Genomic DNA, 24,814 nt, shown 5'->3' on the forward strand with positions numbered 1-24,814 from the left:
TTTTTTTTTAAAACGGCACACTGCAGAACATTAGTAGCTATAGAGGAACACCAAATCCCTGCAAGAATACATTAAACAGCCTGTATAATGTATTATTGCTGGGATTTGCTGTTCCTCTATAGCTGCTAATGTTGTGCAGTGTGCCGGTGTATTATACATTGGTTTTCTGCATTGCATTGTATTGTGCATGGTGTTCTGCATTGTATACAGTGACACACTGCAGAACACCAGCAGCTATAGAGGAACAACAAATCCCAGCAATAATACATTATACAGGCTGTTTAATTATTGCTGGGATTTGTTGTTCCTCTATAGCTGCTGGTGTTCTGCAGTGTGTCACTGTATTATACAATGCAGAACACCATGCACAATACAATGCAATGCAGAAAACCAATGTATAATACACCGGCACACTGCACAACATTAGCAGCTATAGAGGAACAACAAATCCCAGCAATAATACATTATACAGGCTGTTTAATGAATTCTTGCAGGGATTTGGTGTTCCTCTATAGCTGCTAATGTTCTGCAGTGTGCCGTTTTAAAAAAAAAAAACACAACACACAGGAAACATTAAAAAGCTCCCGGCCGATCTCGACTTACCTTGAATGACGGTGTTGTCGGCGGGCAGCGGCGTTGTTCGTTCTCGGCCAGAGAGGGCCAGACGCATGTCCTCAGCGTGGCGCGGCGTCGCGTGACACCAGCGTAGGCGCGAGCGGCTTAACTGACGTGGGCGTGGCGTAAGCGGCGGGCGTAAGCAGCGTGCGTGAGCGGCGTGCAGCGGCGAGCGGGAAATTTGAATTTTAGCCGACGAATCGACGATGGAAAACGTTGGCAACGTTTTCCATCGTCGATTTTAATCGACTTAATCGAATAATTGTTGCAGCTCTAGTGCCGTCCGTCCGTTTTTTTGCAACGGGCGGACGTCAAGTGGTTAAAACAGAGATGTACAAATCCCAGGAACTCTGCGTGCGCCTTACAAATGACAGCTGCCTCCTAATTTTTGAATTTTTCTCTAGTCTAGTCTTGGAGCTCAAAAGTATCGGTTCATGTACTCGTACTTGTACCGAGTACTGTACTTGGTATCTGTGCAACCCTAACAAAAACCCTTGTGCTGAAAACACCCAAAGAAAATGATTCGCCCAATCCTTGATTCTACATGTCTGCTAGACTGGTCCCCACAGTCTCTTCTCCCCCAGGCTCTGGCAGTCTAAGGACCCATGATGTAATCATATCTAATGCAGCTGCATTAGATATGAAGACACCAAGGGACATTCCATAGCTGGAGCATAGGGGGGGAGAGAGGTGAGCGCTCACCGCCGCAGGACTGAGGATTGGGTGAGTATATTTTCTTTATTTTAGCCCCTTGACTAAAATGAGCACTTTGTACATATATTGGAGTTCTTTAGGTCCTCAAACATCACTAATGTTAAATGGTCAGGGCTTGGAAAATCCACTCGTCCTCTCATCTCTGACAAAAGGACACTGGATGTAATGAAACGGCCGGCCGGGAGCGTCTTTGAATGGCGGTTTACATTCAAGCAATCGGGCGTCAGCTGTCACTGCCAGTGCCGGTCCCGAGGTCCACTGTGCCCGGGGCTCTGTGACAGGAGATCAAAGGGAGAACAGTACACGAATTCCCTCTGATCTCCTCTCCGGTCCCCGAATGCAGGAAGTGATGTATATTTACCCGACGTGACCCCATATTTTATATTTTACCAAAAATATGGGTGAGAATAAATGTCTTATAACATAACGTAGGGAAAACATTTTTTTGTTCTCTCGAAATTTACGGTACTTTCTTCATTATATAGTAAAAAATACCCCCCCCCCCCACAGTGGTGATTAAATACCACCAAAAGAAAGCTCTATCTGTCCCTAAAAAATGTTAACATGGTGAAATGTTTGACTGACTGGTGAGACACCCTAAAAATTTTCAAGCCCTGTAAATGGTGATGGTATTTGTATGTCTGATCTTAAAAGCGAACACAAGCGAGCATTAGGTGGCAAATGCTCCATGAAGTGCTTTTCATGAAAGTGTATCTCTAGCCTCCGGATATCCCACGCATCACCTCCTTCTAGAGTTGCTTAGTTCAGCTATAAATGTCCTGAAGTAGTGAGAAGATAGAAACACAATGTGACAAAAATATTGGCATTTTGTAAATATTGAGGCTTTGTGCTGCTCCCCCTTACCCTGCTGTCCTAGACACACTGAACCCACCCAGAAAAGAAGTATCCAACAGGTCCCTAACTCTCACTGCATATAATATATAGCAGTACATACCATGTCACGCAGCTCCAAGTCCAGACTTTGGATCTGTTTGGTAAGGTAACTCTTCAGAGCCGTCTGGAACCTTGTCATCAATGGCTGTGAAAAGGTAAAAGGTTTGTCAGTTTCTAATTCCATGCATTACGTGTTCAGTGATTCACAAGGACCTGCTAAAAGGCTAACATTGGAAACTACTCTTTGGGTGGAGTAATCCTTTCATTTACTTGTAGCTGTAATATCGGGGTGTTAGAAAACCAAGTACATTTGTCAAATATCAGAAATACATTTTCACTTTTACAGTTTCAGCTTCCAAATATAAAATATTTGTATATAATACTGGGCTTTATACAGTCCGAGAAAAGTGAAGATGCTACAACAATAAAAATAGGACTATAGCATTAACTGTTTGGCTGCTGGTTAGTATAATAAGTGCAACTTGTACAACTGAACTATAGATTTGTTTGGTTGCTGAAGGTTTTATCTTTAGTCCAAATTTCCCACATGAGTCCATCTGTCCTCTTTACCAACGTTGGCCATATATTGTGTGTCACAATCTGATTTTACAGCATCCTTTACATTTACCAATAATGATTTTGTGTGAGGTGATACCGAAATAATCCATTCCATCTATTGGCAATTAGCTAGGCCTCCATGCTACACAGTAACATGGAGGCTTGTGTATACAGGCGTACGTAACATATAGGCATGTGTATACAGGCGTACGTAACATATAGGCATGTGTATACAGGCGTACGTAACATATAGGCATGTGTATACAGGCGTACGTAACATATAGGCATGTGTATACAGGCAATTGTTGGTGTCAGCACAGCTTTTCTCATAATACCAATTAATAGGATTGCAAAGGTAGCTTGATGCAGCATAGAAGGAGGTCAAAAGCAGATCAAGAAGCAGCTCAGAAGGAACTCGGAAGAATCTCAGACTGATTTCAAATGCAAAAACTGCAAAACCCGGCACACGATGCTCTGCCAAAAAAAAATAGGAGGGTTATTCACCATTGAGCCGAAGGATATAGCCTTAGCTTCTGTTAATAAGTCAGCTTACTTCAGCCGCCGGAGACCTTTGGTTAAGTCGAACCGAAGGGCTGCTATATGGGCTATTCACAATAGACATGCAATGACAGGCTACTGTCCTCAGATCATTTGAGGACAGTAGCTTGTCATTGTATGACAACAAATGGGCGGAGCCGGTCGTGACGTCACGGCCGACTCAGCCCATTTGTTTTCATTTGGTCAGGACTTGCAATAGCGATTTGACAGATGCTGGCTGAATGTCAACAGATAGGCAGAGCCAGCGGTGATGTCACTGCTCTTACCGCCTATCTGTTTACATGCAGGCAGCATCTCTAGAATGTCATTCTACGTCGCTAGTTCATCGCGTGCGGCCTGGTCGGCAGGGTCGTTTAAAAAAAAAATGTGATGAGTCAGCAGCGTCGTGGACATCGCTGGACGACGTGATTGACTCGGGATTACTTAGTTGGATCAGTTTTTGGAATTGTTTTGGACTTTTTTTTTTTTATTAAAGGAATAGTCTAAAACTTTTTTTTTTTCAATAAATTTTTTTTTCTAAAAATCTGGACTTTATTTAATTTTTTTAACCCTTTAATGAATGAGTAGGGGTACATGTACCTCTTACTCATTCAAAAGGGGGGGCAGCATCTGGGTTCCCCCACAGATGCTGCCCCCCCACCCCCCTTGTGAATGAGTAAAAAAGGGGGTACCCCGATGCAAAAAAAAACCCCTGTCCGCAGACCCCGACAACCACCAGTTCAGGGTTGAGGTGGAAGAGGCCCTTGTCCCCATCGGTATGGGGACAAGGTGCTTTTCCAGGGGAACCCCTGGAAAAGTACCCTACCAATGTCGAGGGCATGTGGCCTGGCGCAGGGAGGGGGGCTGCTTTCGTGTCCCCCCCCCCTTTCCTGCCATGCCAGGCCTGTGCTCAAATTAAGGGTCCGGTTGGGAATTTTAGGGGGAACCCTATGTACCTAAAGGGCCTGGTGTGACTTTTGGGGGGAATCCCATGCACTTTTTTGTTTAATTTTTAACTTGAGGTCCCTCCTAACTTTTCTACCAGACCTAAAGGGTTTGGTATGATTTGGGAAGGGGACCACATGCTGTTTTTCTTTTCTTTATTTTTGTTTACATTTTTCTTTAATTCTATTTGCTACCTCGATACCTTCTGCAACATTCAGCTATTCACTCACTGCTGTTTGGCCCCTAGGAGAACAGGGTAGAACGGCAGTGAGTGAACTGCTGGGTGTTGGATCGGCTGAATCAAACGGGTTCGTCATTTCAGCTCAGCTAAACTGTCCGGCTGAACCAAAGTGAAGGGAGCTGAAGGCAGCCGATGTACAACTGTTTTCAGCCATGCAGGGCTGAAGTGAATAGACGAACGGTGTTCGGCTGACTTCACTGTGGTTCAGTTATTCACTTGGTTGCATTCCACATGCATCTATACTTAAAACAGCCACTGACGCATTTTTGCCTCACTGAGCCTTCGTCACAGCTCATGACTAAGGCCGCGTAAGGCAGAAACGCGTCACTGGATATTTTATGTACAGATGCATGTGGAATAAAATGTTCTATTTTTTGAAGGAGCATCGTGTGCCGGGTTTTGCAGTTTTTTGAGACAATTACTCTAGCAGAGAGTTATCTGTGCACTGCATGTGTAATACAAGACAGGGGTGAGCTGTACATTTTGTGTTTTTAGTCTGCATGATTTTAATTGCAATCTGAATGCACCTAAATGTAGACTGCACCTACAAAACTTTACCTACGAAAGCCGTAAGGAAGATCGTACAATAAAGCTTGCCATCACGGCTTGACAAACACAGCGCTGATTTGCCATCCGGGTCTAACCATATGGCCCTCAGCATCCTATCTTTTGCCTGGGCAAAGACACACTGGGTTGTGTCACTAAATGTACAATACTCTTCTGTCCATACCTACATATTGTAAATCAGAAGTAGGCAAACTCTGTCCCTCCAGCTGTAGTGAAACTACAAATCCCATCATGCCTGTGCCTCTGGAAGTCATGCCTGTGGCTGTCAGAGTCTTGCAATTTGTAAAAGGATTGTAGCTGCACCACAGCAAGAAGGCCGCAGTTTGTCTACCCCTGCTGTATATGATTCAGAATCAAAAATACAATTGCATGCCCAAACATTTCTTGTTCCATGGCTATGTACTGTCCAGCTCCATGCAACTGGGTGAATCCAGATGGGCTTGCTTTTCTCTGCTGGTTTATACTGTAGAATTCCGTGCTACCACTGCTCTGTGGTGTTGATGTTGATTTTCCCTCACATGCAATCTGGTTTCAGCTTCAAATGAGAAAACTAAACTGAATATTTGTGAGGCTCAACACACGGCTCTAGTTTTTATTTGTTCCAGCTTCCATTACCATGTTGTGCAATATCCATCATAAACATTAGTGCTCACAAGTAAATTTCTATTTAGCTTGGCTCATATTCAGATGTTCTGATAACATTTAAGGTTCCAGGATCTTACAAGCATCATGTTTTCTGAACAGGCACAGCCACATAAAAGCCAAAGATAAAGGAAAAAAAATATATAAAACTTGTAAGTGAAAAGTTTGCAGCTTCCCTTGCTGTAATCTGACTTCGTCAAAGCTCGTTTATAAAAAAGACTTATGCCTATAACATTCAATGAAATCTATAAATAGTGTCCCTATGGCTCAGGCATTCTCCTGATGCCCATATTTACATGCCCTGTATCTGTGAATCCTTTATTTAACCCCTTAGTGACTTCAGAAAATGTTTCCGCTTCTGTGGACCAATTTTGCAATTTTTGCTATGTGTTTGTTTAACCATAATTTCTATCTTCCTTATTCATTGCACCTACACATATGATATACCGTTTTTAAAAGGACAAAATTAGTTTTAATTTGATGTGACATATGCATATATAAAATCTTATTTTTTTTTATAAACAATACAAAATTATTTTTTTTAAAACACACACATTCACAGTTTTGGCAATAATAATGTGTACATAATTAGTGTAGCTAACAGAAAAGCAATTCATAATAAATTATTTTATTTGTTCTAATTTATAGTGTATAATATATGTCTGGGATTTCAGTTTATTTTGGGAGTTATAGGTCAAAAAGTGAAATACAATTTTAGTATGGAATAATTTTAGAATGTGGTATGTTTTTCTCCTATCTTTAATAGCCTCCTTGGCACTATATTTTCTTATGATGTTTTTATTAAACATTTAACAAAAAAACTTTTGTCCTTTTTTAAAAAATTTTAAAAACTTTATTTTAAAAAAATTGTATTATTTTTTAAACTAGGGGGCACTAAGGGTTTTTTTTATTTACAAGGCCTTTGATACTTAGTATCTCTGAATAGAATACAGTATTCTCCTCAGAGATACTCTGTATCACTTTTGCAACACACAGCTGGCTAGCAGATTCACAACACAGTGAGCGGCTGTCGGCTCTGTGACTGTCACGGCTCTGCGATCACATAGATCAGTTCTCGCTGTGATTACAGGACAGTGACCACCTAATCTGCTGTTGGGGGTCTGCCTCGGACCCCGAGGGACTCGGCAACAGCAGTAACTCAATGAGTGCTGGTCCCTTCACAGACCAGCGCTCATGGTACCGCATGACGGGATTATCCTGTCACTGGTCGTTAACAAACTGAACAATTGTGACGGGATGTAACACCTTCCTGACCATCATCTAGTTGGACACATACTTTATATCTGCAGCAGTTTGTCGGCTCTAGTTGTGGAAGTTGTCTGAGATTCTTACATGATTTGGGTCTAAAACCACCAATTCTTCATCTTCATCATCCCCTTTCTCTTCATCAGCAGACTTCTCTTCCTCTTCGGGGTCATGCGGTTCTTGTTCCTTTTCATCATCATCACTGTCATCTAAGTCTTTGCTGAACTGACGCAGAGAGGCAAATGGGGAGGAAGTCACCACTCCTGTGTCACCTTAAAAAACAAAAACAAAGAAAAACTATAAAAACAAGGTACTGACAAAGCACATAGTAAGGGTAAGAAGACAGATATCCAACACAATGGGCCTTGTTGAAGTACTATCAGTGCTGCCATATAGCAACCAATCAAATCAGCTCTGGAAAATGACTTGTTGAATAAAAGTCTGATTCTGTGGAGCAATACAGAACATTTTTTATGTAACACCAATTAATAAATGAGGTCAAACGGATGACCAACAGGCTCTGTGCAAATGACTAGAAAAGTAGAGTTAGGACAAATCTAAAATATCACTTACAAGAGGAAGCCATAATGTATGACTGTGTTATTTGTGCACACCCATTGGAATACCTGGCTCTGATATGTTCTCCATGCCTTGGGACACATCCGACCTCTGTTCGCTGGGGGTGTAAATGGAAGATGCCATGGCCTGAGTGCTTGTTACAAGTGTAGTCTCATCTGTGGTCTCCCCAGTTGTAGAAGGGTTGTCTTGCAAAGTCTGTTAAAATTGCAATTCATATATCAAAGTGCAGAACTGAAATACATGTGTTACATATAATATATCAAAGTGCAGCATTAAATACATGTGTTACATATAATCTATCAAAGCGCAACATTAAATACATGTGTTATAATATATCCAACTGTGCAGCATTGACATACATGTGTTAAATATAAAATATCCATTATAATGTATCTAAATATACATTCTATACATTAAAGTGACACTCAGAAGTTAAATCTTAAAAATGAATTCAAGTACCTTAACTATTAACAAAAATGTGTCTTATTTGTGTATCACTCGGCTGTAGATCCTCAAATCATCTCTGAATTGGTGCTGACACTGTCCTTCCTTCTGGAGGGTGGCTACTTTTGTTCCCCATGGTCCCTGTGTGTGTCGTAAAGTAGTCACCTCTCCAAGCTCGCTCCTGTGATCTCATGTTTATTTTACTAATTTGCATTGAGCTTGGAGTTAATCACAAGAGTGAGCTTGGAGCTGTGAATACTTTACAACACACACAGGGACCATGGGGAACAAAAGTAGCCACCCTTCAGAAGGAAGGACAGTGTCAGAACATTGTCAGAGATGATTTGAGGATCTACAGCCGAGTGATACACAAATAAGATACATTTTTGTTAATAGTTAAGGTACTTGAAGATTTAACTCCTGAGTTTGGTGTCAATTTGAGCAGATTAAATATAAGGAGAAATAAATTACCTGCCCAGTCATACACTGGCAGTATACACTGGATATCCCTATGCTCCTCGGCTCCATCTAGTTATGACAATGCTGTGTGAACGGCATTTAGCCAGCATAGAGCTGGGCGGATGATTTATAAATCATCCTCTAGATCAGTGGTTCTCAACCTGTGTAACCTCAGGACCCATATTTGTCCTTGGCTATTAAGTCGTGACCCAAGTCGCACTGCAATGGAACGCACTGCATTGCGGTACCGTGCATTCCGGTGCAGGTGATCGAACTGTGGGTGGGAGGTGTGTTTGGGGTGCCATTACGAGAATTGGAGTGGATCCTCAGCCTGGGGTCCAGTGCTGGGCTGCTGTGCTGTGACTCCCTTTGCGCACCCTGTAGAGGTGACGGGAGCCAGAATGTGAGGTCACCCCGGTCCAGGCACCTCTGGCACGTGAAGGAGCTGTAAGCAATGCACGTATGGATGGAGGTCCCTCGTGGCCATAGCTCCAGCCAACCCCACCTCAAGCTGGCACTCGGTGCCAGGAAGCACATTCTGAATGGCTGTGCTGCATGAGAACTGACAATGCTGCGCTAGGAGGAGGCTGAGAGACTCTCACCTAGAAAAGTAGAAGGCACACGGCGACCCACTGAACACGGGGTCGCGACCCACTTTTGGGTCACGACCCACCAGTTGAGAACCAAGGCTCTAGATCAGTGGTTCTCAACCTGTGTAAGCTCAGGACCCACATTTATCCTTGGTCATTAAGTCGCGACCCAAGTCGCACTGCAATGGAAGGCACGGCATGATCACGGCATGATCACTGCATGATCCGGTGAGGGGCTTACAAACTGTGGGTGGGAGGTGCGTTTAGGGTACCATTCAAAAATGAATGGCAACGCAACACACCGGCCACACCAGAATGCATGGTAGGTGCGATTGTGTGGTACAGTTTAAAGCACTGTAGTAGTGTGAACGGGCCCTCAAAAACACTGACATACATACACAGACACATTCTCACTTTTTTTTTTTAGGTCCACCCAGCCTCCCTACCTTACGAGAACTGGAATGGATCCTCAGCCTGGGGTCCAGTGTGGGCTGTTGTGCTGTGACAGAGCTCCATCCATATGTGCATTGCTAATACAGATCCCTTGCACGCCCTGTATAGGTGCCGGGATCCAGAATGTGATGTCACTCCGGTCCAGGCATCCCTACAGGACACGTGAGGGAGCTGTAAGCAATGCACGTATGGATGGAGCTCCCTCGCTATCATAGCCCCATCCCATCCCTCAAGCTGACACTCGGTGCCGGGAAGCATATTTTGATTGTCTGGTTGGCACAAGAACTGACAGGGCTGCGCTAGGGGGAGGCAGAGGAGCCTCTCACCTAAAAAAGTGGAAAGCGTGAGACGACCCACTTTAGGGTCACCGCCCACCAGTTGAGAACCAAGGCTCTAGATGATGGGAGCTCCAAAGTCTTAAAGTTGACACTAAAGCAGGAAGTGAAGACATGTTTTCCTGTGAGGAAACTTGCTCTGGGGACAACTAGTGAATTCCCCCACGTTGGAGAGCTTTCCAGTTACTTTCCGATGTGTCTACAGGACAGGAAATGAGGGGAAATCCCCCAATGGAACATGAACAGCAAAAGAAAAACTCTGTTTCTGCTACTCTGCCCAGAAGTAAAACAAAAGGTTTGGGCTAGAGACAGACTATGAGTGAGTATGAAAGTCTACTAATCTCATATGAAGAGTGCCAAAGAAGTTGTAAGGGATCTCTCTTTTCATATTTGGATCACTGCACCACCAGGATCCACTGTGATATTCCTCTGAGGGCACTATAGATGGTAGGGATCATCATGACCAATATTACCACAAATGTGGCTTTTTCTTACCTCATTAAGATGTTAAGCGCGTGATTGGCTAAACCAGGCAATCTTAGCTCTCCAGCTGTAGTGAAACAACAAGTCTCATGGGGCATTGCAAGACTCTTGATAGCCACAGGCATGACTCCAAGCGGCAGAGGCGCAGGGCTGTCCCTTTAATGAGCTGTTGCCTCAGGCCACATCTCTTTAGGTCACCTGGAGGGGGGGCACCTGGGGGGGGGGCACCCCCTTTCTGGCCAGAGCGTCCCAGGTTGCTAAGAGCTGGGCGAGGAGATGGGGGGCATTTTGCCGCTGTGGGGAGTGCGTGGAAACAGAGCAGTGGGAGGTGCGTAGAGGAGACAGCGCCGCCAGACATGAGAGTGATCATGCCTTCTGCAGGCTCTGCATCTCCCCGCCCAGCTCTTAGCAACTGGCGTCCCATCCAGCTCCTGGCAATCAGATGCAGAGCCTGCAGAGGGTGGCATCACTCTCGTGTCCGGTGGCGCTGTCTCCTCTATGCATATACCGCTGCTCTGTTTGCATCCACTCCCCCACAGCGGCAAAAAGGCTAGCGGCAACACTGCAGAGGCATGATGGGATCTGTAGTTTCAACACAGCTGGAGTGCCAAGGTTGCCTACCCCTGGGCCAAACTGTAAGGCCTCATTCACACTGTGCTATATTTTAATGGATATACAAACATAATGAATGAATATGCGCAGCATTAAACGTTAAAAACAATAGGTAAAAATATCCTGAATATGTGATAAAACAAATAAATACCTAACTGCAAAAAGAAGAGAAGTGCAAAGTGCAATCCAAGAACATTGTGAATTACCAGTTGGTAGCTCATAGCAAATAGATTTTTTGCTATTGGATACAACAGATGTGGTTGAGGCCAAAACGTATCTGTGGTGGATGAGAAATTATCATTGCCAATACCACAAACTGAAAGCTCACTTTGGTCTGCAATGTACTGATTGCACGTTGTGTGAAGTGGAAACAAACTGGTTGCTATTGGTTACCATTGATCAAAAATTGATTTGGATTTCACTCCTAATGAAACAGTCACGTTGTTTTTGGATTGCACTGATTGCATTTTGCACTTTAAACAAAGTTGTTAAAAATCTGATTGCTTTCGGTTACCACGTACTGATAGTTCACAATGTACTTTGATGGCACTTTGCATGTTGGTTCTTTTTGTACTTTATACACGGATACATCACCTATTATTTGAACATCATTGTTTTTAATATCACTTATATGAATTATTGCTGATTTTTACACATATTAATTATTTGCTAATTTTAGAGCCGTGCGAATTTGCTTCTTCACGTGATCAGACATTTGAAGTGGACACGGGGTTTTTTGATGCGTTAGTAACTCAAGCCCTAAGGGCCCATTCACGCTATATGGGGTGACTGGCATTTTCCAGCAACAGAATGACTCCATTCACTGCTTGGACCCATAAAAGACTAATGTTCACAACACAGCGCAGATCTGAAGTTTGCTGATTAAAAATGCAGACATGCACTGCTGAATGGAGTAAACAGTTTGTACACTCCAAATAAAAAAAAATAAAAAAAAGTCCTCATGCATTGTGATAGACACATTAAACACTACTAATAAAGTAAAAAAAAAAGAAAAAAAATTTAAACAGTGGCAGCTTTGGCGATGTGCGAATGTTTTAGTGTTAGAGTCATGTGAAGGAAAAAAGCAGAAAGAGGCCAGAAATAGCAATCCTCTTGCATACAATGATAGCCGCTAGATCTGTCAGTATGTGGCACCAAGTGACAATCTCAACTGGTGCCATTGCTGATAGCAACCAATCAGCTTCTACCTTCATTATTTTTTGTCTACGCAGCTTAGAAAATGAAAATGTAAAGACCAATCGGCCGAGTTCCAGCTGAGACAAAGTTTATGAATTCCCTTCAATGCAGACTTTAATTTAGATGTTGCAGTTGTGTATGTTGAGGGTTTCCACCTTAGGAAATGTAACATCAGTTGAAGTTCTGTTTACTCATTTCCATAGTGAGTCTGCTTTCTCTTACCTCATCACTAGACACTTGAAAGGTCTCCTCTGTATCACCGTGTTCCATTTTAGACCTAGAGCAACAAAGAAATTCCATGTTACACTACAGATAACTATTGTGACACATGTTGTGTATAATATATGGAATACGAGCATTCAGGATGCAGATTCCTTTTTCTTATTTCACATGCCTTTATTCAGATTGTTCTCATCATTATACCAGGGGTAGGCAAACTCTAGCCCTCCAGCTGGGGTGAAACTACAAATCCTATCATGCATCTGTCTCTGGGAGTCATGCCTGTGGATGCGAAAATCTTGCAATGCCTTGTGGGATTTGTAGTTCCACAACAGCTGGAGGAGTTTGCCCACCCCTGAGGTGTGTTCAGTTGCTCAGAGTGATGAGTTAACAAACTGCCACTGAACGCTGTGCTGCAAGTCAGCGCTCAGGACTGATAACTTAGCAATTGCAACAGAAGTGAATGTGAATGCAGAGCGCTGAGTGTGATGGAGAAGCACCAGCGGCCATTTTAACTGAGGGCACACTTGGCAGTGCTGGAGAAAGATGCCTGAACTCCGATTGAAGAAATCAATTCAGTATTTTGCTTGACGTTCCATGAAATGGCTGGCAATTACACATTTTTAACCACTTCATGTCCGGAGCAATTTCTTACTATTTGCACACACATGATAAAATCAGAATTTTTGGCTAGAAAACAGCTTCAAACCCCCAAACAATGATATTTTTTTTAAAGCCAATACCCTTTTGAATAAAAACATGCTAGTTACAATTTGTTATGTCAAATGTTTAACAAACCGATATTTTTAGTATAAAATACACTAAAATTAAATTTAGTGCCCAGAAACAGAATACCCATTTTTTAAAATAAAATGTAAAAGATTGGATAACGTCAGGTAAATAGATACCAAACATGTCAAGCCTTAAAATTGCGTGCGTCCGTGAAACCACAAAAAACGACAATACCCAAAATGTCACACAGACAACATTTTCAAAGCTTTTAGTGCTCATAAGTTTAGTGCTAATAGTGATGAATGGCTCTAGAATTATTGCTCTCACTCCGACGTTCGTGGAGATATGCAACATGCGTGGCGCAATTTACGTTTTTGCTTGTAGACGGACCCTATGTGCATGTCGGTGACTTTAAAAATTTTCTTCTGCTTTTTCAATTTTTTTTTATATGTTACTTTTATTTTTTTGTTTGTTTATTTTTACACTTAACTGTATTGTTATCACAAAGGGGGCTAACAAGATGGGGAATGTGCACAGTGACACTGGAAGTGTTGTAATACTTCTGGGTCCAGTGATCAAAGGTGAGATCAGCGGCTAGAAGCCTGCTGATCTCCCTGCACTCAATGCAGCAGCAGCCGTGTTCTTGGTATAACCGCTTTAAGGAGGCGGTCGTATATATTTATAAAGGGTGGGAGACTTAAAAAAATGTTTGGAGTATTTTTATATTTATAATTTATTTATCTTCATTTTTTAGGGCCCCTATGTGATGGAACTTTAAAGATGACAGGTTCTCTTTAAGGAGACATTGGGATCTACAAGCCCCTAATGTCACCTCTGCACTTCAATGAAAAGATACCAAGACAATGAAAAGTATACAAAAAAAAATTCAGTTAATTTTACTGATGTTTTTTCTAGAGGATGGGTTAAACGTTTTGAGAATATAAGAATTTTGATGGTTAAAGTGGAACTAAAGGAAACATCTAAAATCCCATATATGACGCAGTATGTCACCAACATACACACACCAGCACAGTAGTTTTTCTTTTTCTGAGTCCCTCCTTTAATATAGTTTTATTGATCCTGCCAGTAGATCCTTTATTTTTCCACTTCCTTTTCCAAGGTGACAACATTGAAATCGTGGAGAAGTGATTTCACCATGTAGACAAGGTAGTCTTGGTTAGGCATTTAGTTTTAAGTAGACTTTAAGTAAAACATAAAGTGATATTAAAGTCATCCCAATGTATCCCTACGGTATTTCTGGGCTCTGTTCACACCAGCACAGTCCTTTCTGGCCCAGACAAAAAATTACTACTTGTCTCATTTTCTCTGGTCTGGATAGCACTGGAACGAATGGAAATGCATACAAAAATGCATACAAACGCACTGGACTGTACCTGTAAGCAGCAAAATGCAATGCACCGCATTGCAGATCTGGTCTGGAAAATGTTGTGAACCTGGCCTAAGGGCTTGTTCACACCATAAACAATGCACCACCGCTACCCCTCCCACCCCTGAACGCAGGAAACCGGTCAGGATGGGATACAGTGCGTTCCAGCAGCTAACAGCTCTGGAACGCACTGCCAGTACAGGTGTACTATTCATAGCCCATACTGAAATTACAAGCACTCATTGGTCACCGCGGTCCCACGTCAGGACATGTCCCACTGTACTGACGTGGGACCGCGCTGACCAATGAGTGCTCGCAATTTCCAAGCAAAATTCACAATCCATAGCGCAGGGCTGCTCTATGAGTCAGTACAGGATATGGAGAGTACACCTGTACTGGCGGAGGGGAAGGAGAGGTCGCCCATGCCAAAAAGTAACTGTAGCAGGGAGAGGGGGGATAGAGGGGGCCAGATTTGAGCATGTAATTTCATTTTCCCAAATTCACTTGGGAAAGTGAACTTACCCTTTAACAACAGATCTTAGCACCTCTATTATAAATGCAATATGAATTACACTAAGAACACATCGAACTGACAATTTTCCTCTATCTGGGTATAAAACACCAGCTGATGATATAAAATAAAATGAAATAGTACAGAGAATAAGGAATACAGCACTCACCTTCTCTTAGCAGAGATCTTGTTGCTAGGAAACAGTATCAACTTCCGGGATGCAGCCAGCGATTGTGGACTGTACCAAGATTAGGTAGGCGGGGTTGATAGAATGAAAGCTGAGAAGCTGCTGCTGTGTGATTTGTGACTCAGAGCAGGTTTATTGTACAGAAGCATTGTCCGTGCGGAGGTGAACAGCCGGCAATGTTCCTAGAACAGAGGTGTGGGATGAAGGGCACCCCTGGCTGCGGTGGTCGTGTCCCCAGGGGCTTATTGAAATGACATTAGTAGAAGGTTGTTGGCTGGGATAAGGCGCGGTGCGCCGTGCTGGGTAGGGCTCCTGAGGGGGTAATAAAGACATGCAGGCAGTATGTGTGTTACATTGTGTCCGGGTACCAGCAGTGTGTTACATTGTGTCCGAATGCGAGCATTGCGTCTGTTATATTGTGTCCGGGTACCAGCAGTGTGTGTCACATTGTACAAAGGTACGGGCTGTTTGTGTTACATTGTGTGTGTATCACATTGGGTCCGGTGTCTCGCTGTCAGTAGTAGGTGGAGATGGTCGTGTCCTTGCTCTCTCTGTATGGTACGTGGATCTCCCTCCAGTGTGGCAGGGAAGGAGTAGCCCGGATCCGCCCCGCCCGCTCACTTTACGTTGCTCGTGGTTCAGGCCGGACGGGGCAGTGAGCTGCGTGTCCCGGTGGCAGAGCGTCGTGTCTGGAGAGGCGGCCGGGCAGGTAGGACAAAGCACATGGACAGCGCAGGCTGCGGGAGGAGAGGGTGACATGTCCTTGTTTCCTGGGTGACACCTTCACATTCCCTAGGACCTATAGGGAGATTGTAGAGAGGCTGATCATCATATATCAGATCCGATCCATCTTTATGTATCATGCATACTGACAGCTGTTATTATTTTGACATTGTTTATAAGAATCATCAGGGATGTGATCAGAGGTGTAAAGTTTAAAAAAGCACAAATACCATGATGACTGTGATCAGACCTTTAGAAGATAGTATTTATCTTATTATTCTGAGCCTTCCACCGCAGTACTTCTTTCTGCCAGTAGATGTCCTCAGTCTGAGGTGCAGTATCACTCAACCCACTTCCGCTGAGGCCAGGTCATCCTGACCGCTCCCAGCCTGTGATTGGACAGTGCAAGGAGAAGCAGCATAGTGATGAGAACATCTCTCTGCCACTCTGCTATCTCCTCCTATCGGCACCTTTGTACAGACCTGGAGCAGGAAGGACAGTCTGCAGGAGCCTGGGAGTTTTTTTTAATACAGGTAAATACCTGAATTTGACCTGTTATCATTTGCAATGCTTCTTGTCTACACAACTGATTGACTTCTTATTCTGCTTCTTCCTCAATGTGTGCCCTGCTGTACATACAGGGACGGCAATAGGCTGATACCAGGTCAAACTTAGGTACTTATACTGCCTATATATAAAAAAAATGCCCAGTCTCCTGCAGACAGTTCTTCCTGTCCCAGGTTTGTACAGAAGTACAGACTTTCGGTTATAGGGCTGGAACAAGTTATCAGTGGGCTACAAGTGTGGTGATATGGTTCACTAAGATGCACAAATTCCTCTGCCGTGGGCAGATGGGACTCATAGTCTTTGCATTTAATGATCCTGTAAATGGAGCTTTGAATGACATGGCTGGATAAGCCAATCCATCCACAACCGCGTAAAAGATAGACAAGATGCTGCAGGGAGAAGAACCCCAAGATACAGGAAAGGGGTGGGGGGCTGTGGACAGTGATCAGGTTTCATCCTATACACTAAATATGGGTATACCATTAAAACTGGTCAGCAAGGTGAAATTAGCCATTCATGATTACAGAGCTGAAGAAGTCTTTTATATATCACTGGAGTTCAGCTTTAATTATATTATGATTATTATACAGGGTCTATATAGTGCCAACGGATTGTGTAACACTTTACAAAAAGAGGAAAGACAGTACAATAACAAAACTATCCCAGCACAGGAGGACCCTGCTCCCGAGAGCTTACAGTCTAGTAGATGGCTCCATGGGCAGTTGTTGGGATATGCAGATCAGTGGGCTCATCATATACTGTTATCTTATTATAGGTGTCTTTACTTACAATCAGATCTGACTTTGTTCTATGTTTTATACCATATGTGGTCCAGTTACTCATTTCAGAACTGACACTGTGCATTTTATTTGCATTATTTTCCATAATCCAATCAGCATGGTGCTTGCAGTCTGAGACATGTGTTAATAGTTTGCATATCATGGCTGAAGGTGTGAATTGTCAAATTGCTAAGGTACATAAGTTAAAATTAAATTATATGTTGGTGACAGAGTGTAAAGGCCCCCACCTTGTGTAGAGATGATTGTTGCAGTTTAGGTTGGCCCTTTGGTACCTCCTGAAAACCAGTTGCATAGCTACACTGGGCAATGTTCCTGCCCCCATTAGAAATGAGGAAGCTATTTGGATGAGTAGTGAAACGTCTTCAATATTACAGATTCAGATCAATGTCACTAACTACTACTAGGTATATCATGACCTGGATCAAAAAGATCCTTTAGAGACATGTAGTGGTCATCATTTCTCTGACTGGTTCCTAAAGAGACACTGACACCTTGCCTGTGCAGGGCAGAGTGAAAGTCTCTGTAAAGGGAACCCCCAAACCCCTTCTACCCACTTTACCAGTTCTCCCCTTGCAGTAAGCCTTGTTGGTGACTAGTTTGAGCAGTAATGTCCATCCCTTGGTCAGTGCTCTGGTTGCTATGCCTGAGCACTCTCACAGGGGAGGAGACCACACTAGGTAGTCACCGGTTTGCAATGGAGGAGGAAGCGTCAGGGTAGCTGTAGTAAGATGAGAATCGGGTTGGGGGACCTTTGCCTAAAAACTGTCATTTTGTCCTACATGGGTAAGGTGACAGTGTCATTTTAAAGTTAACCTGTGGCATTAGTATTCAAGGTTCTAAGAGAAGCCACCTCCAGGTTCCTGATGGCACAGATTACTTCTAGAGGACCATCAGGACCACCGGGAAGCTGCCAAAGCTGTGTGGTTGCGCTCTGGTGCTCGCCCTTTTCCCAAACCTACGTATTGGCTACCAAATGTGATAAGGAGTCTCTCTGGGGGCCAATAGGAGTAGAGTGTGCATGTCAGCTTTGATCAGCAGCAGAACGGTGTCTTCACTATTGCTAGTTTACACATGATGATACAATTGTTCTATATAATGTATGTTTTAATGAAACAATCATATCCTTCAGAAACGCATTGATGAAAACAATTGTTTCTATCGAGGAGGAACAAAGTGTTCTGGTGGAAGATCCAATCATATTTAACCAGATTGATCTATTGAGTTTGAGGGAAAGATCAATCAATTGTTTACTAATACTTGTATGGCCAACGTTAGGACCTAGGGCCACTGTACCAGGCTAGGTCAAGGGTTTTCTTTAACTCTTGGCGCTAATGGCTGCCAGCTGAACAATCCACTTGCTGTTGCACACTCAAAGTTTTCAACAGTTTATCACAGTTTTTCACACAGACTTGAGGGGCTGCTCATCCAAGGCTCTGGGGTTTCCACCACGAACAAAGAAAACAAAAGGGAACAGAGCGCCACCTCCGTGTGTAAAATTGTTTATTGCAATAAATAAAATAAGGGATAAAAGTACTCACAAACACAAACGTTTTCATCAGGCTTTTAACAACAAACGAGAGGCCACACTGTCTGTTAACCCAACAAGGTATCGCCCCGACTATGTAACCTGGTAGCCTCCGGTCACATCACCGACCGCAGTCAACCAAGATTGACGTGTTTCTGGGGCAGTGCTGATGATGAAGGGGGCTTGCCCCTGAAACGCGTCAATCTTGGCTGACTGCGGTCGGTGGACGGTGATGTGACCGGAGGCTACCGTGTTACATAGTCGGGGGGGGATACCATGTTGGGTTAACAGACAGCGTTGCCTCTCGTTTGTTGTTAAAGCCTGATGAAAAAGTTTGTGAGTACTTTTATCCCTTGTTTTATTTAATGTAATAAACGATTTTACACGATTTACACACAGTGCTCTGTTCCCTTTTTGTTTTCTAGGTCAAGGGTTTCCTTTGAGGGCCTGTCAGAAAAAAGGAAACCCTCTGCAAGCATCTTTCAGTCACATGAATAAATCTTTACATTATGGTGTAACCATATCCCCTATCTCTGAGCAGTACCTATAGGACCTATGTAATCTAATGAAGCAAGGCTTTTACAAGATGACCTCTGTAAACATTTTCCAGTGACCTAATTGTATCACTGCATACTCTGCTGCCTGTCTGGAATATGTGCAAGGGTTACTCATGGAAGACAATGGTGCCAAATTCTCACTGGCAGTGGTAGCAGATTGATCATTGGTACAAATTTACATGGTTGAGTCTTCACATTGGGGCTGTACAGTACACACACATTACAATTGCTTTAGTTAGGGGTCCTCTTTAGGCTCATTCAAAGAGCCTGTGTTATAGCATGCCGGCTTGTGACCATTCTATTTTCTCAAACTATTGAAATGTCTAAGTGACATGTTATTCACATCTACAGTATCTCCTGCAGCAGAGGTGCGGTACAGTGATCGGCGCTGACATTGTGTGAGCTCTGTGCGTTATGGAAGAAACTAGCATATCTACATTTTTCTGCATAGTACTTTACATCAACATTGTGGTATGACTGGGGCACATACAAAGCAATTAGATTGTATGCAATGTAGGATGACTAGTTCCGGTGCAGAACAACAGCACCACTCATATTGTGAACAGGACTTTAAAGGAAATTTGTCTTGAGAGATATGTGGAGGGTTGGATATAGGTCACCAGCACTCCAAATGTAAAGAAAGTCTTGTTTATTGCAAAAACGTCACATAGGTGAAAATTGCCAACGTTTGGGGTCACACAGGGTCTCTTCCTGGTAGCTGTGTTGTCTTGAGGAAGGGACCCTGCATGGCCCCTTTTGGCAACTTTGACCTGTGTGTTGTTTTTGCATTCAGAGTGTTGGTGACCTATCTTCACATCTCTGAGGTTTTGGATGGCGCCATCCGTGGTGGTCACTTTGAGCACCTATCCTGTTTACGTTGGTTTCAACAGTATGGAGGGCAGCAGACATCTTCAACACTAAATATGTGGAGGAGACTTTTCATTCTCTTCCATGACTGGCCATTTTGCTTCACCACTTTGAATCACTGACCTGCAAAAAGTATTCAAATGAAGTGTGACCTATTTGGTCTGAAAACTTGTTCCAGGTCAGTGATTTGAAAGTATTGAAGCTGTGAGTCTTCAGAAAACCTAGGTATGTGGCATACTTTTTTTAAACGAGTCACCAGTGGCAGTCCTGACGTTGTCTCATGACAGGTTAACTTTAAAGCCCAACTTGGGACTCCCCCAGATCAACTTTCCCCTTGTGGCCCCAAGTGGCTGTATTTTTTGAATACATATAATAACATATATACAGTATTTACCTTTTGCACGGTAGAATGATGCCGATGGCTCCCCTTTCTATTCACCATTTTTCAATTATTCAGTGTGATATTGATGTGATTACATCAGTGGCACTCTCTGCATCATTAAATTTGTTGTAACGTCCCAGCATATAATATCATGTTATAACATCAGCATTGTAATAGGAATACATACTAGAGTTGCTTTTGATAATGCTATCAAAGCTTACTTGAAAAAAATCTCTTATGTAGTGAGTGCTGCCTTCTGACTGCCTATTACTTTCAAAAGCTTCCTGGATTCCACGTGTGCTTTCTATATCTTTTCCTGCTGCTTGATGTGATGCAATCTCCATTTCTCAAGAATACATATCCCACCATGCATTGCTTCCAGCAAGCAATGATAATGTTACATTGTTCAAACGTTGAGTTGTAGTTCAGAAGGCAGGTTCTGCGAGAGTATTGACACAAGAAGCGTCTAGTCACAGGGCTGAGTGACATTGTGTTACTGCATTGAGGAAGTATATCCTTTTGGGTATCTTCAATACGTACGTTTACAAACTTCTACATGGATATGTTTATTAGGAGTGGGAGAAAACTTATGGAAATTCAATACAGAAATACACATTTATTTTTATTTTTTTGATCATAGATACTCTTTAACGAACACCCAACATGGAGAAGAGGCAAAGAGGACTACTGGCAGTTGGGACTACATGGGGGTTTAATTAAAGGAGGGGACGGTGACTAAAAGTAAACCTGTTACGAGTCTTCTTCGCCACCTCTCCAGCCGTGTGTTCCACAGTGACGCAGATATCAACACTGATGTGTTGGTGTCAACTGCTCTGTCTGCATCGGTACTCATAAGATACAGGTCGCCGCTGTGGTACTGCACCCATGATGCCCTGCACTCACAGTTTTGGATATCATTAAACTCTGAAGAGTGAGGACATCGTGTGGTGGAGGAGAGGTACTGCAGAGGATGCTCTGGACTAAAGGTGAGTATTGCAGCCTGAGTTGCTTTTTCTAAATTCTTCCTGTAGATATATAGATTAAAAAATGTAACAAGCTCCATAAACCACTTAGAATACCCATGAAAAGAATGAGAGTTGGCCAAATAGCTTCATGATGTTCTGTCTGTGTGTGTCACTGAGCTGGCCAGCTTCTTCTTAAAGGAGAACTATGAGATGAGTGATTTCCACTCACCTCATAGTTCTAGCCGACCTGTGACAATGAGACTGTCACAGGTCGGCTCAGTAGATCGGGAGGTGAGCGAACACATACCAGGTTCGCTCACCTCTCGATCCTGTCACGGCTCTCTGCCGTGACAGGGGGAGGGGCTGGATTCCCCTCTCCCCGCTCCGATCTGCCAGCGCTGACTGGCGGAACGGATGGGGGAGGGGGCGGGTACAGCTGGCTCTGCCTCTAGATAGGCAGAGCCAGCTGTCACTCACGCAGTTGGGCGGATCCCGTCATCTACGTCGGGATCCGCTCCGGCTGCGGCGTCTCAGTATACCCCGAGCTGTAGCTCGGGGTATACTGAGCTTAGGGTAACGGGAGGACGCTAGTTTGTGTCCTCCCGTTACCCTAAGGAGAACTGTGGGGAAAAACACTGACCCCATAGTTCTCCTTTAAGTGGAAAAGTCAATATTGTTTTTTGCCTACTGATAAGCCAGCAGCAGCTACTGTGGCCGCCCTCTCCATAGATGGTAGTAGTAAGTTAGCAGAGCACTCAGCCGGCCACGAGAACACTTCAAGTTCTAATGTCTGTGGCTAATGTAATTTTTTTTATTTTTATGAAAAGTTGCACTTTTTTTTGTTTTAAAGGAAAAGCAAAGTGTATTTTCAGTAAGTACACATTTTGTGATATTCTAATATTCACCCTACACATAGTCACACATTCGCGTATTGTGTTTTTATGCAAATGTATGCTTTAGTATTCATCTGTTTATCAGGGAATGAGATCAGCATCCGTGCTGAATGACTGCTGAGATAAGTTAAAGCTGAACTCCAGATAAACAGTTAAATACACAGTGGCGTAGTGGTTAGTGCTTCTGCCTTGCAGCACTGTGGGTCCCAGCTTTACATGCACATTTACATCAGTCCTCAGGGAGCTTACAATCTAAGGTCCCTATCTCACATGCATACATACAGGGCCAATTTAGACAGGAGACAATTAACCTTCCAGCATGACTTTGGAGTGTGGGAAGAAACTGGAGTACCTGGAGGAAACCCACACAAGCACAGGGAGAACATGAAAACTCCAGCTTGTGTGGGTTTCCTCCAGGTACTCTGGGCAGGGGTATCATCTCCCTCCTTTCTGAGCTTTTCTGCATAGTAGACTGCAAGAGGCTAATACCAAGTCAAACTCAGGTACATACACTGCTTGAGAAATAAAATAAATTTAAAGCTTATACACTCATTATTAATAAATACAGGGCTATGTGTCATTTAAATTTGCCTGTAGTTCAGCTTTAAGTTAGCACTATAGATGGTCAGTTTAGACCTGCCCCATAGACTCACCAGCAGGGAGCAGGTCAGCTGATCCCTCATACCTGTATGTGCCACATAGTATCAATGGCGAGGAAGGAGCAGCGATATAATGTGGTCGGAAGGGTTCTTTGTAGAGACACTGTTACTTTGTCCTGTGTATGCAAGGTGACAGTGTCTCTGAATCAAATGAATAAATTAAGTTGATAACATTCTTGATGCAATGTCTTCACTGGTATGGACCTGCTTTGAGGCTATGTTCACACCATGTCTGGAACAGATCTGTAAACGCAGTGTAGTGCATTTTTACAACGCGTTTACTGCGATTTTGCCACGTTCCGTGCTTTGTTTTTTAGCTTAAAATGGGCTTTGGGATACGTTTTTGGTCCAGGAGCTAACTATTCTGGTCTAGACAGAATCTGGATATCGTGTGAATAAGCCCTTAAAGCACAGGGAAAGACAAGACAGACGAAATAAGTAACATTTGCAAAGTTGCTTGGTGTTTCTACATATATTAGAAGTAATGTGTTTTGAAAGTATAGTTATCCTTTTAAGAGTACCTTTTTATTAAAACATACAATTGGAAGGGCGGTTTGCTGAGGGCTAAAAGTGCAGCATACAAAGTGTATTACTGTGTGGCAATGATTGGCGGATGTTGTCTTAAAGTGACAAAAAATGTTCTCACCCCCAATGCTGGTGTATGCACTTACCTTAAATGATGCCTCTTGATCCGATCATCTAATTCTTTTTACTGTAGTCCCTCCAGCACTGGTGCCGGTCTCTGATCCCGCGCTGACTGCTGCATCTTCTGTGTCCCATGGAGTCTGTGCACGCTGCTGGGCTGCCTGCATTGACTTACCTTGTGTCCCTCCTCGCCTCCCGGCTGAAAATCTGTACTGCGCATGCACCTGCCCCATTATCCTTTGCGGCCGCCAGAGAATCTTCAGATCTTCGGACGGGAGCACGCGGCAGAGACACAGGTAAGTTTAAACCTGTTTGGTATCTTTTTTTAAAAATGTTTTTGCATATATCTACTGCTTGCTAGCAGTAGATATAAGCAAACATCTGCAAGGGTCTAAATACCCTTTAAAGGCATAGTCCACCTTAAATGAATAAATGAGCCCACATTGATTCAAAGAAAAAAAAAAAAAATGTTCACAAAGATGGAGTGTGCCTTGATTCATTATAACACTCCTTTTCACATATGCAGTATTTGCTAATGACAGGATTGTAAAGGATGAATTAAAACTGAGTTCTTTATGAGCTGAATAAACGACTTGTTCTCTATGAAAACTCTAAGGACTATACCATGCTATCATCACAAATAATCCTCAGCATTCGGCTTCCTGTGATAAATGAGCTGAACACTTTTTACTGTTTTGCATTCTTCCAACATTGACTTCCTCTGCAACTCTCCGCATTCATTCACATAGGAGCGTTGTTGATTGTTGTCATTTTTCAAGCTTTTTTAGCCATTGGTTAACTGGTAGCCAAAAATAGGAGATGGTGGTTAGGTGCAAAATTGAGCGGAAAAACGTGTTACGCACGTTCTTTAGACACTCCCATTGTGGTCTATTGGGATCAAAAACATGTGATCACAAAGAAGCTAATGTACCGTGACAGCACATCGATCTGATGTGAACGGGCACAACTAGGGCTGCCCATTAATAAGGCAGCCTGAATCTGTTGCCTTGTGCAGAATCTCTTTGGGTCACATGGAGTGGGGGGGGGGGGGGGGGGGGTCTTGT

General features: G+C 43.2%; 2 protein-coding genes across 4 annotated transcripts in view; one reads left to right on the forward strand and one right to left on the reverse strand.

The window, feature by feature from the left end:
* Positions 1-12,406, reverse strand: part of CCDC40 (coiled-coil domain containing 40) — a 61,066-nt gene extending 48,660 nt beyond the window's left edge. The window contains exons 1-4 of the mRNA XM_018563865.1: positions 12,354-12,406; positions 7,606-7,753; positions 7,067-7,251; positions 2,285-2,368 (exon numbers count right to left, since the gene is read on the reverse strand). Of these exons, the coding sequence (XP_018419367.1) occupies positions 2,285-2,368; positions 7,067-7,251; positions 7,606-7,753; positions 12,354-12,401 (465 nt within the window). The 5' untranslated portion in view covers positions 12,402-12,406. The remainder of the gene's footprint in view (positions 1-2,284; positions 2,369-7,066; positions 7,252-7,605; positions 7,754-12,353) is intronic.
* A 3,303-nt stretch (positions 12,407-15,709) lies between these two features.
* The window catches only part of TBC1D16 (TBC1 domain family member 16), a 101,289-nt gene continuing 92,184 nt past the window's right edge, over positions 15,710-24,814 (forward strand). For all 3 annotated transcript variants that reach the window (XM_018563867.1, XM_018563870.1, XM_018563869.1), the window contains exon 1: positions 15,710-15,876. The gene's annotated coding sequence lies outside the window, so the exon portion shown is untranslated. The remainder of the gene's footprint in view (positions 15,877-24,814) is intronic.

Source organism: Nanorana parkeri, unplaced genomic scaffold (genome assembly GCF_000935625.1).
Source record: "Nanorana parkeri isolate BGI_ZX_2015 unplaced genomic scaffold, ASM93562v1 scaffold706, whole genome shotgun sequence".
In the NCBI taxonomy this organism is placed as follows: domain Eukaryota; kingdom Metazoa; phylum Chordata; class Amphibia; order Anura; family Dicroglossidae; genus Nanorana; species Nanorana parkeri.